Below are 18,862 nucleotides of genomic sequence, written 5' to 3' on the forward strand. Positions count from 1 at the left end.
AAAGGTCACAAAAAAGTTGCTCTCAAAACCAAATGTAGGCTTACTCTTTGGTATCCACACAAAGTACTAACTCCAAGAGGTTTAACTGTGTTCGAGGCTCATTAGAACTCGATGACAATTCTATGGTGAGAGGGAAGGAAATACTCTTTCTCTCAACGACTAAGGGTTTTTGTTAAAACATAAAAGTCAGTGTTTAAACAAGAAGGCATGTGTGTGTGTGTGTGTGTGGGGGGGGGGGGGGGGGGGGGAGGGGTGGGGACATATGTATCCTCATCCCCGACCCATCCCCGATTACGGGGATTTTTTTCATCCCCATTCCCTCCCCTTTTCCTATTTTTATTGGAGAATCTCCTCCCCGTTAAGGTCGGGGAGGGTCAGGGTCCCTAAAGTCGGGCTCAAATTGTCATCCCTAGTGTTAATAACTAGAGTTGACAATTTTTAACGTGACCTGTTACCCTAACATAGCATAACATGAAAAAAATAATGTTAGAGTTGCCTTTTTTTTACACAAAATTTATTTTAGATCAACATGACATAACTCAAAAATAAATTGGATAATGTTAGAGTTGACACGAAGTAACTCGTACTAACTCAAACTGATTTAAATGTTTAGAGAAATGTTACTTTAGTTGAATTTGTTATGAATAAATTATAAAATTATTGAAAAACAATATCAACCATAGTTAGAATCCTTACGAATTATATATAGTTACATATTTATATGGTTGTAATTATTTATATTATTCTTGATTGTTATTTAAAAATTATATTTTATTATTGGATAATGAGAATGTAATTTATATTGTAAGATTATTGACCTGTTTTAAAAGTCATGACATGTAATTTTTAGAGCATTTGATGCTAAAAACACTTAAGAGAGTGAAATTAATGAATAATTTTAGGTTAATTTGGATTGTGTCAAGTCAACCAACACATTAAAGGGTTGAGTTAGAGTTGAAAATTTTTGTCACAATTTTAATTCTGATCAAGTTAGAGTTGAAGATTTTTTATCCGAAATTTGAATTAATATAATAAAAATATGATTCAATGACATGAACTATCAGATCTGCTAATCTCTTCTAATCACCCTTGAAACCTCCATAATTAATGACTTGTGAATAAATAAGCTATTTATAATATAATCACTAGATTTCCTTAATCAATATTAAAAATATTAAAAGCTCTCCTCAAATGTAAGAATTGTCTTTTGAAGTAAACTGATATTTGCTGAAGTATCCTTTCTTTTTAATGTTTAGTGAAGAAATTGTTAGAAATTTTCTTAATATGAGTTAATATTAATTATAATTTTTGTTTAATAAAACCAGATAATTGAATAGTCGAATGATAGTTTCCAGATGAGCTTAAGTGATCAATAAAATAAACCCAATACACTTAAAGATTGTAATCTGGGTAGATAACACTAGTGTAGACCTTAAGGTTTATTGGACATTTGATGAGATCTATTAATCTACTATATATTGGCTAGGTCTCTTTTCGAAACCAATACAATATAGTTTTTCCATTAAAAGTTGTCATTCAGAGAAGTTTCAAAAGTGAAAGACCAATCACTTCTATGTAGGTAATCTCATTAGTGTTACAGATTCAGTGTTCCAAATTCATATCGCATGATATTTTAGGTATTCCAATAACCCTAAAGTTTAATTTGATATATTGTAATTTGTGAGTTGATCTTGTCGAATTAGTTCCAAATATTCCTATAACTTTAAAGTTTAATTCAATATTTTATAAGTATTTCTATAGTCTTAAAGTTTGATTCAATATTTTTATAATCTATGCTTAGATCCTATAAAATTAGGATTGATTGATTGATTTATTTTATTTAGTTTATATAAAATAAATCTTACATAAACTCCGAGAACTAAACCTTCTAAATTCTTCATTTTCATGATTATTAGAATAGCAAAAAAGCTCAAAGTTTCTAATGTCGAACCGTTAAAACAATAAGAATATATTATCAAGTCAACTAATTGATTAGATTATAAGCCAACTTGTTGTGGTTAGTGCCCTAGAGTCAATCCCTATGACGATACAAGTTTATTAATAAATGTCATATTTGTAATCTATAATGACATTTTTTTTTTGTCTATAAAATATATTAATATATGATCAAACAAATGCCCTAAGAATGGTTGAACCATGACGTGGGAATCAATGCTCGGCACCTAATCGTAAGAATCTTATGTGTACATTATGTGGCTATTCTTAAAATGTCTGTAACTCTAATATTATCATGACCAAGGATGTGGGTAATAGTGATAGAATTATTATAATGTTGAACGACCTCATTGAAAGATGATGATAACTCTCACGTGCCAAAGTTGTTTGTTGACAACTTGGTGCAACATATGGATGCACGTTATAAACTTATTCACCGAACTAACCCACCAAGAGGATTTTATATGGATGGTTACTCTACATTCTCTTAGTAAATGAAGGTATATGTAATCCCTAGACTTGAGGTCACCAAACCATCTTGTGCAAGGATCAGTATGGTTTGACACCAATATAACATAGTTTGGTCAGAGGATTACTAAAAAGGTTGTGATTGATCACAACGAGATCTATACAAAGGCTAAGCAGATTAACAAATGATTTGTCACTCTTGAGCACAAGAGTTGATATCTCAGTTAAGACCCTTTGATGGATGACAACGACCAATTAAATCTACGGCCATAGTGGGATTGAGTTGATGCTTAATTTGATGTTTTTTCGATCATTGACAAAAGTCAATCTATGTAACTCGAGGATCCCTAAGGGAGATACTTAATCTATACCTCAGTCTCGAAGAGATATTATATGATGAAATGATTGAATTGTACGAGCAATTGTATCACTAACAGGTTAAGAAGTTATCTGTTGACACTCAATTAATTGGGTGACCATGACATCTTGCTAGAGGTTACTCTTGATCTATGTTGAGCCTAACATAAATCTAGTCACTATCGACTTAGTGAAGAGCCTATAAGTCACACACAAAAAGGAGTTAATCGAATTCTTGAGACATAAGATTTTCTGAGATGAATTGGAGTCAAATCTAATTTGAATTTTGGATTGAGAGTTTTGAATTTTGAAAAAGTTTTTAGACCCAAAAGTATATTTTATTATACTTAAGAATTAAAGAAAAATAATTTTAAATGATTAGGATTGTATCTGAGAAAGTATAAAGTTAGATTGGGTTTATTTGGTTGGTTAAATTCAAACCTCGTACATAATTACATGCGGGTTTAAGTTTAAATAAAAATAAAGTAAATAAATATACTTTATATTAATATATATTTATAATGAAATGAAGCCCATATGGGCGGGGCCTCAAAAGTGTAAGTACATATACAAAGTTTCCCAGGGGAACATGAGAAGAATATAATAAAACCCACCCAAGGGTGAAGCCCACGCACATGCGCAAATATATATATATATATATATATATATAATGTAAATCCTTACGACTGAAGGGAAGATGAGTGCATTATGGGAAAGTTAAATAAAAACCTAGCCACTTTGTTTCTTCTGTTTTGACTTTCTTACATGAAAAAGCTGGCGTACTTTACATGCTTTTCATTCCCACTGGAGAAAGATCCAGATGCATATTATATGCATCAAAATACCCAGCCGCCTTGGTGAAGAAGAGCCACTGCCGTGGCTTTCACCTAAAATTAATAAACCATGCTGAAGCTCTAGTAGCCTTCAAACATAATTCTAGCTTTCTATTTAATTTGTACTTTATATAGATATCAAGGTTCAGGCCTATTTTAGATTTTGAGAGTGACTTCACAATTTATCTAAATTAATAAGATTCAAAAGAGCCACCAATATGGATATATTTTATAAACACCTTATGTGTATTGATAATATGTTTGTGAATTAATTATCATATAAAAATGATCCAAAAAGGGTTTTGCGGTATGCATATTTATTAATTAAATTTTTAAATGCTATTCTACTATCCGAAGGTCACAAATTCCCAACACAACTAATTACTTGGGTCTAACTGTTGGAATAATGTGGGCATACATTGATTAAATGTTTTTTTATTGTTTAATAAAATTGGGTAAATATTTAGTTCAGAAAGATTTTATTTTATGGGTCCGATATGATAATTCAAAAACAAACTGATACACTTAATGTTATAATTATTAAATTTGAGTTGTAAGTATGGGTTAATATAAAGTTATTGGGCTTTTGACGAGAGAATTCAATTGATTCTTTTATCCTTTTAGTAAAAACTAAAACAGACAAGGTCTCCTTTTCATATTTAAACATGTAACTTTATTTTTGGCACCTCATTCTCCAACGTGTTTTGCCAAGTCTGGGAAGGAAGATTTTGCTTTGAGATTGACATTCAATCCTCTCTGGATCAACAAAATAGCACAAACAGGTTTGTTTATATCCCTAATCTTCCAATTATAGTTTTCATAACCTCATATGTTTTAATTATGATTTGGGCAGAAATTCTATGTTTCGTGATTTTGGTATTGGGTGTAAAATTGTGTTTTTCTGCTTACACTAACTACTTATTATTGATACGCTTTTGATATCTTGAATTAAATGCCTTTTCTATTCAATTGATTATCAACTTTATAAATAAGCGGCAGATAATTTATATTCTATAACAGTAACACTGTATATACCTATTTTAGATACATAATATATATTTATTTATATATATCATCATATGATTGGATGATTTTGAATTAAAGATAAAATAACATTCAATCATGTGTTAACAAATATAAATGTGTATACAATAGTGTATCTAAAGTAAATACATATATTATTGCTTATTCTATGAAGGGCCAAAAGACTTGTTCCCACCAAGGTATAGTGAAATTTTAAAGAGCTACTATCTAACTTTCAAAAATTCAAATACCCACTCATGAGATAATTTTTATTAAAAATCTTAGTTAGGAATAAGTGTAAAATCATTATTTACTAAAAAATTTAAAAAATTAAAGTTTTTATCACATTTTCCTCAGATTTAAAAATCTCACAATTTCTATCACCTAAAGTTTAAAAAATGATCATTTTCGTCAAGGGCCTTTTCCTCCTTTCTTCAACGATGATTTGTTATCTCAGGTCGTTGATCGTCCTCCTTCTCGGCTTATCTCTCCCTTTCCTTTTTGACTAAAGATCGATAAAAATCATTTGGAAATCTAGACAAAAATAGTTTGGATTTTCATTGATCCATGGTTGGAGAGGAAAGGGAGAGAGATCGGGAGAGAGAGATAATGTGGGAGAGAGGACAATTGACAGCAAGAGACGACAGATCGTCATTAGAAAAAAGAGGAAAAAAATTTTATAGGGAAATTGTTACTTTTCAAACTTTAAAAGAAAACTTGAGGGCAAATGTGAGATTTTCAAATTAAGAGGGAAAATATGATAAAAGTTTAGTTTTTTATTTTTTTGCTTAAATGATGGATTTACCCTTAACAAAATTAAGATTTTTAATGAAAATTGTCTTATAAATAGATATTTAAGTTTTTTAAAATTGAAAGATAGAACTTTAAGATTTTACTATATCTTAAGTGGAAACAAGTCATCTAGTGTTCTATACCAAGGTTTTCAAAACCGGACCAGGATAAAAACCGTTTTAAGTACTGGTTTCGATCGAACCGATTGAATCGTTTAAACCGGTCAATTGGACCGGAATTACAGTTTAGTCATAAAATCTACATTTGTATATTGTTGCTTTGCTTATTGCTTCCCATACAAATACTCTTTAATTCTTATACGTTAAAAGAGAAAAATGTGGACGCCCTTATTAATTAAACCAAGGATTACTGCCTTGTTTTAAATTTGAAAACAATAAATACATTCACTGGACAAACATAAATTCATGCCATGCAGTTAAATTTGAAAAAATTTCAAAAGTTTTCCCAGCCTTAATTAAGCAATTGATCCAAAAGTTTACAAAGCCTTACAAAACACCAGCTTCCCGTCGTTGCCTGAGAAGTCGCCGGTCACAACAACAACGGAAAATCATCGTCGTCAGCCACCGTCTGAGCCAGAGAAGTCGTCGTCAAACGTTGCAAATATAGCCGTGAAACTGCTGCCTTGTGAGTCTGCAAACCAACACACCTCGACGGCAGTGCCGTCGTCGGCCATTGTCAGCCACTGTCATCGGCAAGGAACAGGAAATTCGACCGTGAAATTCGTCGGTTGCAGTAATTGAGATTGCGTCTGCGTGCACTGCAAGGAACAGGAAGAAAAACAGTGTTTTTATATATAGCTTTGAACCGAATTTTGCCTGGACCGCGGTTCTGGAAAGAACCGACTGTTCAATGGCGGTCCAATCCGATTTTTACACTAAAACGGTTTAGCCTTCAACAGTACTAGGCTACAGTGCCGATTCACGGACTGACTGGTTCGATCGGCTGGTCCGGTCTGGTTTTTAAATCCTTGTTCTATACACGTTCACAATTCTGTCTTGAAAGAACTTTCAGATAAGTCTTTAAGATTATAAAATATGGGAGTGAAAACAAGTGTAAGAGATAGTTACATAGACAAAGGAGTTTTGGAGTTGCACAAATTTAATGAAACTCTAGTGGGTTAAAGTTTAAATATACTAAATGCTTATTTCATCAGGAATAGGATTAATCATTATATATTCTTTTCGTTCTCTAGCTATATTTTTTTCCTCTCGTTCTGAAGCAAGAGCATGAAGAGATCCAATACACAAGCCGACTGAACCAACTCCTATGGATGGAAGATTTCTCAGTGGCTGAAGAAGATGCTCTCCTCCATGCTGCTGCCGAGTTTCTGAATAAGGTTAAGTTGCGTTTCAAGAATCATCAGGTTGGTTATGATTCCTTTTTGAATGCTTTAAGTGGAAACCAAATGGGTCATGAACTTTACGAGAAAATAGCTACAGTTTTGGGGGATGATCCAGATTTGATGGATGAGTTTCGCAGAAATTGTGAAATATTTAGCTCAAATAAAGACCAGGAAGAGGAGCACAACCATGCTTCTAATAATTCCAAGAAGGGCTCTGGGGTTGATTCTGTTCTCAAGAAAGGGCTTAGTTTGTTTGCAAACATCAAGAATATGTTAAATGATTCAGATGAGTACATGAGTTTCTTGAGGAAGGTCCGTGAATACAATACTGGAAAGACTAGAATTAAGGACTTTGTTTCATTCACTTGATGGGTATCCTTGCATCATGGAACAATTTAGGGAGTTTTTAATTCAATTTGGTAACAAAGAAGATATATCAGAGAAGGCTAAGCATACAAGGTTGAAGATTGAAAAGAATAAGGTTAGTTTTCAAAGATTGAAGGCAGAGCATGAAAGTTTGAAGACTGAAAAGGGGAAAGAAGACAAGAAGAAGCATGAAGATTAGCACAAACCACTTAGAGATTTGGATTTTTCCAACTGTGAACAGGCTACTTTTAGCTACTGGCTTTTGCCTAAAAACTTTATTGTTCCTGATTCTAGTGACAGATCGGAGTTGGATGCTCAAGTGCTGAATGATGAGTGGATTTCTAGGGATCGAGGGAAAAAGAATTACAGAATCAGGCACCAACATGAGTATGAAAAAGCTCTCAACAAACGTGAAGATGGTCGATTCGAGGCAGATGTTTTGTTGGATCGATTGAAGTCCACCATTAACAGAATTGAGGATTTATTGAAGGGTGACAACTTTTATATTAAACACAACTTGAGCACCTTACAACAGACTTGTGTAAAGAAGTTCTGTGTAGGCATAGACTTGGGCGAGAAAAATTCTAAGGTTGTGCTCAATTCTATACTTAATAGCCTGAAATTGCAATTGGAAGAGACTGAAAAAGAATATAGTCGTTGCAATAGGATCTGGGTGGGTGTCTATGCAGAATATATTCCAAGACTGCATTAGGATTTGTACCTTTCCTTTTTCATTTGAGATAATCTACTGGTTCCTCTTATATATGTAAAATTCAGTGATGAACAATTGTTTTAGTTTATTTTATTCATTAAGTGTGCACATATGTAGATGGGTTATAGTTTTTCATAATAATACAAACTGGTTTTAGGTGGTTGCTTAATTCTTCCATGGGCTCACAACATTGGTCATTCCTATGTTTGCCGATATCTATATGGCTAGCTATAGATCTTATACATGGTAATATTCTCTTAAATTACTTTGTTATATGCTATGCTAGGCATGTAAAATCCGTCGATGGTGAAATTCTGTTAGGTACCTGGGCGGAATCCGGCAGCACTTCCCCTGAATAATGGTGATTCCAATATATGTATTGTAACTCAAGACAATGTAAACAAGTTCCCTGCAATAAGGTTTCACTTCTGATATTGTATATCTTCTGCTAATGCATCATTCTTCCACCCTCCACAACTCATTCAAGCATTCCACAAGTCTAATCTATAAACAAACAACAAAATACATCAACAAAAGGCTTCACTCATTTATCACATTCCAAAAGGTCATATATATGAGTTCATACAAACTGATAATGTTAGATACAGAGGTTCATATGCAATGAAAGGACAGTACTTTCCAAAAACAGATCAAATTGATGAATATTACAACAACACAACAGCAGCAGCTTCCTAGGCTATTCGAGAGGTCCAGTCTCTCCCTTCTGACCTTCTCTATTTTCTTCTGGAAACAACTCCGACTCTTCAGTCTGTGTTCCCTCCTTTTGTTGCTCCCAACTACCAAACCTCCCACAGTAGTGTCTTGTTGCTTCACTGTGATTGGCTGCACCAATTCTTGTAAACTTGCCACCTGTCTGAGTTTCAAGCTGCCAGGTGTACTCATTTCCTTGTCTCCCTTTTTGCTGTTCATTTGGTCCTTCTTCTTGCGTGGAATATAAACCCGGGACCTAACAAATTCTTTAACTGAAAATACTGCTACGCTAGACAAGAGAGGATTTAATAAAACAATAGCGAAGGAAAACAAGAAAGAGAGAAAACATGACCGTTTAGAGTTTACTTTGAAAAACTAAATGTTACTTTGTTTAATTATTCTTTGATGTATGCTTGTTTTTAAACTTGATGGTTGTTGAATATAATAATTATGTGTAGCTAGATTCTTCAAGCTAGGGTTAGATATATATAGTTTAACCATTTGGTTCCACATACACATTTCTACTCAGTTTCACATTTATTGTATCTTCGAACTCAAGATCTTCAACAAGAATATTGTCTATTTTCTTACCTTAATCAAATGTATCTTAAGTTATAACATTATCCTTCCACCCATATACTTAATCCTTAATAGTGAATAACAACTTCAAATCAAGTACATCTTTAAGATTATAGAGACTAATACCAAATTCACATAATACTTTTTCCCTTTCTCCCATTTGGATCCATCACTATCCTCTTGAAGATTATAATATGGGTGTAGAACTTCAATATTCACTAAACTTGAAAAACAATATTATTTTGAAATTTAGTGGAAGATCTTGCAATCCATTCTGCTTCAGAACCTTTTTCTTTAAGCAATGTTCTTCTTCTCTTACAAGTAATTGTCACATAAAAAAGGAACCAGTTGTGTCATCTCTTTCAATAGGGCAATAATGCAACAAATATCATTGTCATCCTAAATTTCGTATGACATTTCATTGATGGAGTTTTCAAGGGTCATGGTTATATGGATGCACTTGTACTTTAAGTATGCATGCAAAAGAACACTTAGCTCCACCAAACCTTTGTATGTCATATCTTGTTGGAAAATCACCATTTTCTTGTTTTCCTCTAACTTACATCATGGTGGAGGTCCATTGCTCTCCATTCCCAACCAAAATTACAACTTCTAACGGTCTGTTCTATCCCACAATGGTAAAAATTAACTTAATATATAAGCAATACTAAGGAAGATACATTGGAAATATGCTAATTCCCATATGGATAATGTCATTTTATCCCATCATAGACAATATTATACAGGCCCGAACCATAAAATTTCAAAAAACCACCTACACAAAAAATGTCACATTATCCCCATAAGGTGTAAAATCATATAACATCCCAATTTCATATAACAAAAGAATAATTATGTTTTAGTCCAATAGGTGCAAATTGCCTACTGGAGCATATCACACCAACCTCTTAAACCCGACTAATGATTCCAACACAATTTACTTTAAAATTCTATCCATCTTTAATACCAAATATATATATATACACAATTAAATATGTAGATTCAAATAAGCTTTTTGCTTGATTTCATGTTCTTTAAATAAGAATTTTACAATAAACTTATTGAAAGTGAGAGATAATGAAAAACGTTAGGGTTTTATAAAGTATTAAAAATTTTGGGATAAAGGTGAACTTATTATTATTTAAGATGTTCCATTATATCTATATAATTTTTTAAATGTTTGTTAAAATTGTATAAGCTCATTAAATAAAAATATTTTAATTAATTTGCTTTCCTGGGAGCCTGGAGATTCTTTATCCAATAAAAAAAGTTATATAAACGTATGCACAATTTCCACCAAATAAATTATTAAAAAATCCAGTTTTATCTAAATTTCTGTTTCACTTATTGGTTGACGGATTACTTTGGATCTGTATGGATGGAGAATGAGTATGATATTATAAATGATAAAAAAATATATATTTGTAAAACATGTTCAAAAAAGACATGAAAGTATATTTATACGAGTTTAATATGATAAATAGTCAAAAATATATTTAAAAAATATGATAATATAAATTCTAATTTTTACACTTTTTATCACAACATTTGGTTAAAATTAGCATATTATTTCAAATTAAATTATTTAATTAGTCATTAGACCTAACATAACACCATACATAATCAATTTTTAAGTTATAATATAATTACTTTCAAATACAATACATACCCATATTCAATTATAGTATCTCAAACATATATCATAGCTAATTAAATATAATAATACTTGATTATTCTACTTTACATGAAAAGATTTAACAAAAATAGATGATTTATATCATACTTTTATCCTTTATAATTAAATCAGATTGAAGTCTTGCATAAATCATTCTAAAAAATTAAAAAAAAAATACTTTAGAAGTAAATATTAATAAAAAAAAAACACCTTAACCCAATATTAAAAAAATATACAGAAATTATATAATATTCTCTAAAATTTTTATCTTACCCTACATCATTTGTCTTAATTGAAAAGAACTTCAAATCCTAAGAAATTGTATTGCAAAATAGGATTAATTAGTCTTGTATGTTTTTTCATTTATGTTCAAGATTGTGCTCTATTGTCAAATGATAAAGATATGATGAGATTTTCAAGTTTTTATGATAACCAAAACAATGAAGGTCAAATTCTATCATTGTAAAACTGTTTTAGTATAAATTTGCTAAAATAATAAGTTCTTATCTTGATCGAATCATTAGTGTGAATTTTCATTTTTAGGTATCAACAAGTTGGAAGAATGATATGATGAGTTGATTGTGAAAAATAAAATAAAAAAAGAAAATATATAGAATTGTAAGAGATTTTTGAGTTTAAAAGAAGATAAACGTAACTTGTCAATGCTTAGGTTGGGTTTTATATATTTTATATAAAATAATGTTATTTTGTGTTTTGTTAAACCTCGTTGTTTTATCATTTGTCAAAGAAAAATTAAAAAATGCAATAACATATAATACGAATTTTTAATATTATAATTATATAAAATACATATTTTATATATTTTAAGTTTAAAGATATGATCTAATATATTTAAAATAGTAAAATATGATAGGCACGTGTAATACGCAAATTTACTATGTATGTAAATTCAACAATTTTTTTTTTTCTTTTGTGGCAAGACGAATTATTAGATAATTGATAGTTTTTGATATTGTTGAGGGTTTTTTGTCAATTTAATATAAAATAAGGTTGATATTGGATTTGTTATGGAAGGGTTATTTATCTAAATTTTTTCATGTATACATATATACACAAATAAGAGCTTAAATATTATCCATTTTCGAATCGAGCCAAGAAGAGCACGGAAAAAAATGGGCGACTCAAACACCTCCGCATCCACGCCCAATTCAATTTGGGAAGAAATTGAACATTCTGAAAGGTAATTAATTACAAACCCAACCGCAAGATTATTTTTTTCTCTTTTAGTTTAATTTAATTCAGTTAGATTTGGCATCTGTTTTGTTCTACAGTTACCTCGTATCCTCTATGTATGATGAAGCCGCTTCATTATCTTCATCAGTTATAAATCGATTGCGCGACAATTTTAATGTTTCAAATCAAACTTTATATGATATGATGGAATCTGCAGGCGTGGTCTTCGTTCAGTCTCTCAAAGAACTTGGCAGGTATCATCTCTCCACTTGCATATTGAATAATTTCAACCTATTGTTCTGAATAGCTTAATTTAAGTGCTTCCTTTTGTATATGCAGGGCGTCAGATATTATGAATGAGCTTAGACAATTGTTCGTGTCCGTTACTCATGTCCCTGTTCAAGTTCTTCTCATTGGGTATTGTATATATTTTTTTCATTTGTCACGTCATATATTTTATTCTTCGGGATTTCAGTGGTTCTTTATTTGTTGAGATATTTCAAAAGTTTGTGAAGTGCTTTCAAAATTGCAATTATGTAGTAAGATTATTGTATTGTGATGAAAAGATAACTTTAAGTTGTAATAGGATTATTTGCTGAAGTTTAATCCTTAAAAAAAGCCACATCAGCTTAGAAAAGGGAAAGTAATTATCTAGAAATTCTTCTATCACTTATCTTTTACTCTCAACAAAGAAATTAATTGAGGAGCATTGATGCAGTTATGAAAGATTTAAGTGTTATGGCTCTGTTTAGAGTTCTTTGTAATTTTAATTTGGAAGCTTGGGATTTCACTGTGTGTATGTAATATTTTCAAGGGTTTTGTAAATTAGATTATTGTTAAATTGTGAGGGATTTTTTTAGTAGCAGTTCTGGCTTTTTTTTTTTAATGTGGTAGTAGAACCGTAAAATTTTTATTGTGCACTCTTAAGGACACTCTGATGATTATAGTTGATTCTGTTAATGCTATAAGTGTCCGTTTGGTCTTTTAAGTTTGGTTAAACTATGTTAATAAAGATTCCTATTCGTCTTATTAAGGAAATCTGGACTGATCATTGTTACTTCAAGTATATATACCTAATCATCTTGTGTTTTTAAGGTTTTTATGAATGAACTGTTGAAAGTTATTTTGGTTTCTTGGAGTTCTGTTTGAAATCTGTTCTCAATTTGTCCTTTTCTTTTTCATTCATTATTGCATTTTATTTTTTGTTTTGTGCTTTCCTCTTCACCACTGGTTGTCTAAGGCAGCTCACTGAATCAGTTTTTGCGGATCCATACTGTAATCGTGTCGTTATTTCAATCAAAGCAATTAACATTGATCAACATCAATTTCATCACTTTCTTTAATTGTCTCTTCTTTTGCTGCTGACCACATCCTTTGGTTTGGAGCTATGACCTAAGTTATGGTTTGAGTGTATTGCTAGACAAACTTTCTTGTCTTTAGAATGTAAAAATGAAAACATGGTTGATTTATTGTATAACTATCGAATGTCTTCTTACCTGGCTGTAAAATGATTTCTGCATTTGATATTTGATTTCACAAATATCTCCTAGCATCATTGTGGGGTAATTAGTGAAATTTTGAGCCGTTAACAGAATGTAACTGTCTGATATATTTCCATTATCTGTTATGTCTGGGTGCATGGATGTGCCCTGATCTGAAAAAGGTGATAAAATATTTTTGAGGCAGTTTTTTTTATCGTTCTCTAGTAATTTTTGTTTTCAGGGCCTGTCTGCAGATATCAGAAGAATCATATGATGGTGTTAAGGAATTTCTCGAGGAATTTCTTAGGAAGTGGAGTTATGAAGACAGAAGACACTATATTGTTAATGATGCCCAAAAAAAGGTGGATTCCACTGAAGGATGTGATGGCCATTTTGTTTTGGGAATTGATCAGTACTGTAAAGTTGCTGAGATGTATGCTGTGACGCTCCTGGGGACCGTTTTGAATGATGTGGACCTTGCGATCTCCTGGATTGAAAAGGCTTCATTACCCGAGGAAAAACGTAAGGTAACATGCATAAAATATTGCCTCTTACTTTTTGGTGAGCTACTGATGCATTGACGTCGTTAGTTTATTTTTTGATCATATCTAAAATACATTCATGTGCATGGTGTCTGCATGTGCACCTAAGATAGAATGAGAATTTACTTCTCCAAGAGCTGTATTGAGAATTATGGGTGCCTAAAATGCCAAATTTTCTTTCCCACATTTGATGCCTTTGTGATATTGTTGATGAACAGATTTATTTATGGAGATTGACTGGTTACTAAAGTACAAAATTTTGTTTTCCATCTGTTGATGCCCTGTTGATTATACTTTGGCAACTATACGTCTTAATTCTATATCTATCACATGATACATTGTAATTGTTCTAACAGTTTTCTTAATTCTATATCTATCACATGATTATACTTTGGCAACTATACGTCTTAATTCTAAATCTATATAACTTAAATGATTATGCGCTTGCATTTACTGATTTATTTTTTATGGATCGTATATTACATTAAACTATCAGGTATATTTTTTGGTTTCCTTGTTGCAGAAGAATATTTATCCTGCCTTATCATTACATGATGTCTTTTATAGGATATTTTAAGAAGATTGCACTCCCTATATTCTGTTAAAGCCACCAATGTGTCACAAGGCTCTTCATTGCTGTCAGAAGATTTCCATGAAGTTCATTCATCTTCTTTGAAAAACCCAATTGTGTCAGAGAGGTCTTCAGAAGCTTTAAATGTTAATTACTTGCCTAGCGGAGAGAGTGGTACAAAGCAAGCTCTTTTGAAATTTTCCAGACAAACATACCCACGTTTTTTGTGGTTTCGGGCTATCACTTTGAAGTTTGGTACCGTTCGCATGGTCATATCTAACTGGAATGTTGCATTTGGCTGTTTGCTAGTTTTAGCGTATTATCTTTTCAGGAGGAAACAAGCTTCTATAAGGAGGTAAGATACTGTCTTCTTGTTCGGTCTCAATAAGGATGAATCTTTTCTCACGATTACCATCTCACTTTTTCCATAACTCTTAGTGTTGGATCAGACTTGTCATTTGATAAAACAGTGAAGCAGAATAAATTTTACAGCCCTCTCTTATGTTGTATAATTGAATGAACCTTTACCTAAAGAATTGGCCAGGGGTTAGAAAATTTTACCCACTTGGATATAAAAATTTATTTGCATGCACTCTATATTTTGGGTTTTGTGCTCCTTTAATATCGTTTGTTAGAGCTAGATTTGATTTGGTTGCTTGAGCTTAAATCATAGGTTAGATTAAATGAGTCGAGTTTAAGAAAAGGATTGGGTTCATATCGACTATAAGGTTAAATATTTTCAAGCTGAGTTCTAGTCTCAACTCATCGATCTTAACCTAGGCCTTTTGGATTCGAAGCAATCTCAAGTTAGGTCTTGAATTAGCTCTGTCCAGATTGAATATAGCCCTGCCGATGGTGATGTCCCTATATCAGTCTGTGGAGGAACTTTTGTCTGTTTCACAGCTTGTAGGTGCATCTAAATTAGTTAGTATGTGAAAGTGTTGATAATTAACAACTTTATCTGTCACAGTTGTGAATTATTGATAATTAATGATAGCGTGTGCATGCTTAGTGCTTAATTTAACTTTCATCATATAATCTTTTTTAAATTTATCAATAAGGAAAATTATGTCTTATAAAAACACTCATCTTTCATTGTGTTTAATTTTGGTTCAAAAGAACATGTGTAGACAATTTTGGTTTACATTCTAGTTATGGTTATCAACTTTCCTCCATAATTGATATAATTTCCTAAATTTATTTGGTTACTCAATTCAGGACCATTCGGAGACGAGTATTGTCAGTTAAGAAGACATTGGTTGACTTGTGGCAGCTTGCATTTTCATTCCAAGTGAACCCTCTAGCTGCTGTTCAACCACTTCCTGTTGCAACACAAGGCGGTCGATGATGAGATGTCTGGCAGTATCTTCAGTAAGCTGGGGCACCTGTACTTACAGGCTAAATGTGCTTCACTTTTATCCTGGTCATAATGCAAGCTTTATAAACTGAAGAAAAAAGTCAGGCAAAGCACAAAACACGGTAAGATTATATAAGATGGTTGCAAACAATTGATGGATAAAGGAAGCTATTTTTTCTCTGGGTTGAGATATGCGCCAAAACTCATAATTGTGTAGTAAAATAATAATATAGTAGGTAGTTTTTTCTTTTTTCAAAATTTTTGTCAAACATATTAATATAAATGTTGCTATTTGTAGTGTGATCTGCAACCATGGCTATACATTTTTTTAATGGTTGTTATTGCTTGTAGTTCAAATAAAACTGTTATTAGTTGTATATTGTCCGGGTGCTCGTGGTTGGTTAATTGGTCCATAAACCAATAAAAAAAACCAAACCACAAGTATCTGTATTTTTCTTGAATTGTAACTAGTCCAAGATCACTGGTTAACTAGTAATATTGGACTAGTTAACTGTATATTGGTTTTTTCCCTTTTAACAAGTTAAATCATTTTCAAAATTTAATCAAATTTTTTTGTATAAAAAAGAAAAAAAAGTTTAGTAAATTAAATATTTACAAGTTATCCATGCAAATTTAATAATTCCAAGAAAACAAAAAAAAGAAAAAGAAAAAGAAAGAAAGAAAGAAAAGCTATTATACTGTCCTTCATAGCGTACGAGGACATGTATGAGAAAATTATCAATATTGATGATCATCAACACTTACAAAAGAAAAGTACTTCAATATCGAAACAACATTATACAAAACACAAATAGAAGAGAAAATTATTAATTGAGAAATTCAAAATTTTATCACATAAAGGCCTTGCCTATACAAGTATACCACCCTTTTGCTAGGTTTAAAGTATCTGTGATGAATAAAGATAAGAAGAAGGCAACTCTGGAGACACTTGGCATCAAATTAGGGAGAGCAAATGTCAACCAACACTTGGAGACACATGGGAACAAAGCAGGAAGACTAAATGGCGATCAACGGAAAAAGGAAAAAGCAAAATGAAGGGTATAATTCCCAGCAAGTAGGAGAAAGGAGAGTCAGCCAAACATAACAGCAAATTCAGAGGAGAGGCAACAGAAAAGCAGAGTAGCAAGATGCAGAGTACTGAAGTGGCAACCCTAGAGTGGAAAAGCAAAGGGAAAGAGTGACAGAGAAATATAGAGATGGGGAGGAAGAATTGAAGGGCAGAGAAGAATTAAGAAAAGTGGAAGATAGAGAGTGTCCAACCTGTCGAAATGCTTGGTTGAGGGCTTCTAAAAATTAACTTATTAGATCTCATATTTTGTATTTTGGCATGTTGATATTTTGTTCTGTAATTAGTTTCAGTTGTAAGTGACAAAATATTGGAAACTTGGACTTGTGTTAATTTCCAGAAAAAGTTAGCAATACAAACTGAAGCATTACATTTCTCTCATTTACTTCTTGTTCTATTTACAAATACACTATTTGAGTTGTTCGTTGAGTTGTGTGGTTGAAAGCACTGGAAATAGCTATTACAAGAGCAGTAAGGACTTGTTAATTGAACGATAACTCCAACTATTGGATCCGGTCCACCCATGATGGGTTGACCCGATCCATTAGGGTTATAAGGTTAACCCATGGAAGGCGATATTACAATATTGCCCTTAGCAGTTATTTTTAATAACTGCCACTCCCTCTCTTATTTAAATGCATGTAACTTCCATTGGAAAGTTAACAGAAGCATAATTACAGCAAAACAGAAATAGCATTACAGTACTCTTCCAAATCAATTCTCTGGAAGAATTCTTGTAGAAACGAGAGATAATCAGCAAATTGTGTTGTGGATAGTTTCAGGAGTGCATCGAATCACCGAATCATCATCAATTGTCAGATTCAAGCATCCGGGTATGTTTTCTGTGATCCCGGAATTAGTTTGATTTATGCTAACATTGGTATCAGAGCCACTTATATCTGTGCAATTGTGATGCTGGTGATATAAACATGATTAGGAAGCATGTTTAGGGATTGAATTACGTGAACAGTAATTTGTTTATTAAATAATGCGTATGGATGATTTTGCTTAATGATGGATTTGTTGCAATTTTGTGAAATTGATGCTTAGAATCATGTTTGGATGAATCCTGGATAAAATTTTCATGATTAATTAGAAAAAAATTGCACGAAATCGCATGAAATTGGACGAAATTCAGAGGTCTATGCTTCACCCAAAAAAACGTAACATTCATGCATTTAATTCGCCAAATTCCGGTGACTTCGTCGCCTGAAAATTGATGCATCTTAATCGTTGTGTCACGGGCTTCAAAAGCCCTATTAAATTGTCGCCGGAGGATGGTCGGAAGACGACCAATTTTGTCGTCAAAGAATTAGGGTTCATACTGCGTCGCAAGTCGAAATCGAGTTGGGAAAATCCAATTGCCCGACCCGAATAGTCAACGGGTTGGTCAAACACGATGGTCAATGGTCCAACCCGTTTGGTCAACCGGATCGATCCAACCCGAATCCTGACCCATAGCAACCCGGTCAACGGAGGTCAACTATTGACAGGTCAGCGGTTAAACTATTGACCAATCAACGGTCAACGCTTTGACCGCACGTGTGTGTGCGTGGAAGCGCGTGAGGACCTGTCCTGGTGCGTGGAAGCGCGTGACAACGCGTGAGTTGAGTTGTTCGGTGCGTGGATTACTAAGATCATTACCAGATTATTGAACTTCAATAATTTCTAATCTTGTTCGGGACAAGAAATTCAAGAATTATTGGCAATGTGTGGATGAATTACAGCTCGCTGAAGAACGCAGAATTGTAATGAATATAAGAAAATCTACATCACTCTTCATTTTCCCAAATCA

General features: G+C 32.4%; 1 protein-coding gene across 1 annotated transcript; it reads left to right on the forward strand.

The window, feature by feature from the left end:
* Positions 1-11,905: 11,905 nt before the first annotated feature.
* LOC123210424 (protein APEM9-like) lies at positions 11,906-16,357 on the forward strand. The gene is made up of 6 exons (XM_044628768.1): positions 11,906-12,036; positions 12,128-12,283; positions 12,369-12,446; positions 13,752-14,037; positions 14,620-14,978; positions 15,842-16,357. Exons 1-6 carry the CDS (start codon positions 11,969-11,971, stop codon positions 15,969-15,971), a joined length of 1,077 nt encoding a protein of 358 aa, XP_044484703.1. The 5' UTR covers positions 11,906-11,968; the 3' UTR covers positions 15,972-16,357.
* The last annotated feature ends 2,505 nt before the right edge of the window (positions 16,358-18,862 follow it).

Source organism: Mangifera indica, chromosome 3, assembly GCF_011075055.1.
Source record: "Mangifera indica cultivar Alphonso chromosome 3, CATAS_Mindica_2.1, whole genome shotgun sequence".
In the NCBI taxonomy this organism is placed as follows: domain Eukaryota; kingdom Viridiplantae; phylum Streptophyta; class Magnoliopsida; order Sapindales; family Anacardiaceae; genus Mangifera; species Mangifera indica.

What these genes read in the sequence shown, in the direction of transcription:
- LOC123210424 (XM_044628768.1), top strand. Translation starts at nt 11,969, where the DNA reads ATGGGCGACTCAAACACCTCCGCATCCACGCCCAATTCAATTTGGGAA. An exon ending in TCTCTCAAAGAACTTGGCAG is followed by an intron (nt 12,284 to 12,368) that starts GTATCATCTCTC and finishes TTGTATATGCAG; the next exon opens with GGCGTCAGATATTATGAATG. An exon ending in AAACAAGCTTCTATAAGGAG is followed by an intron (nt 14,979 to 15,841) that starts GTAAGATACTGT and finishes TACTCAATTCAG; the next exon opens with GACCATTCGGAGACGAGTAT.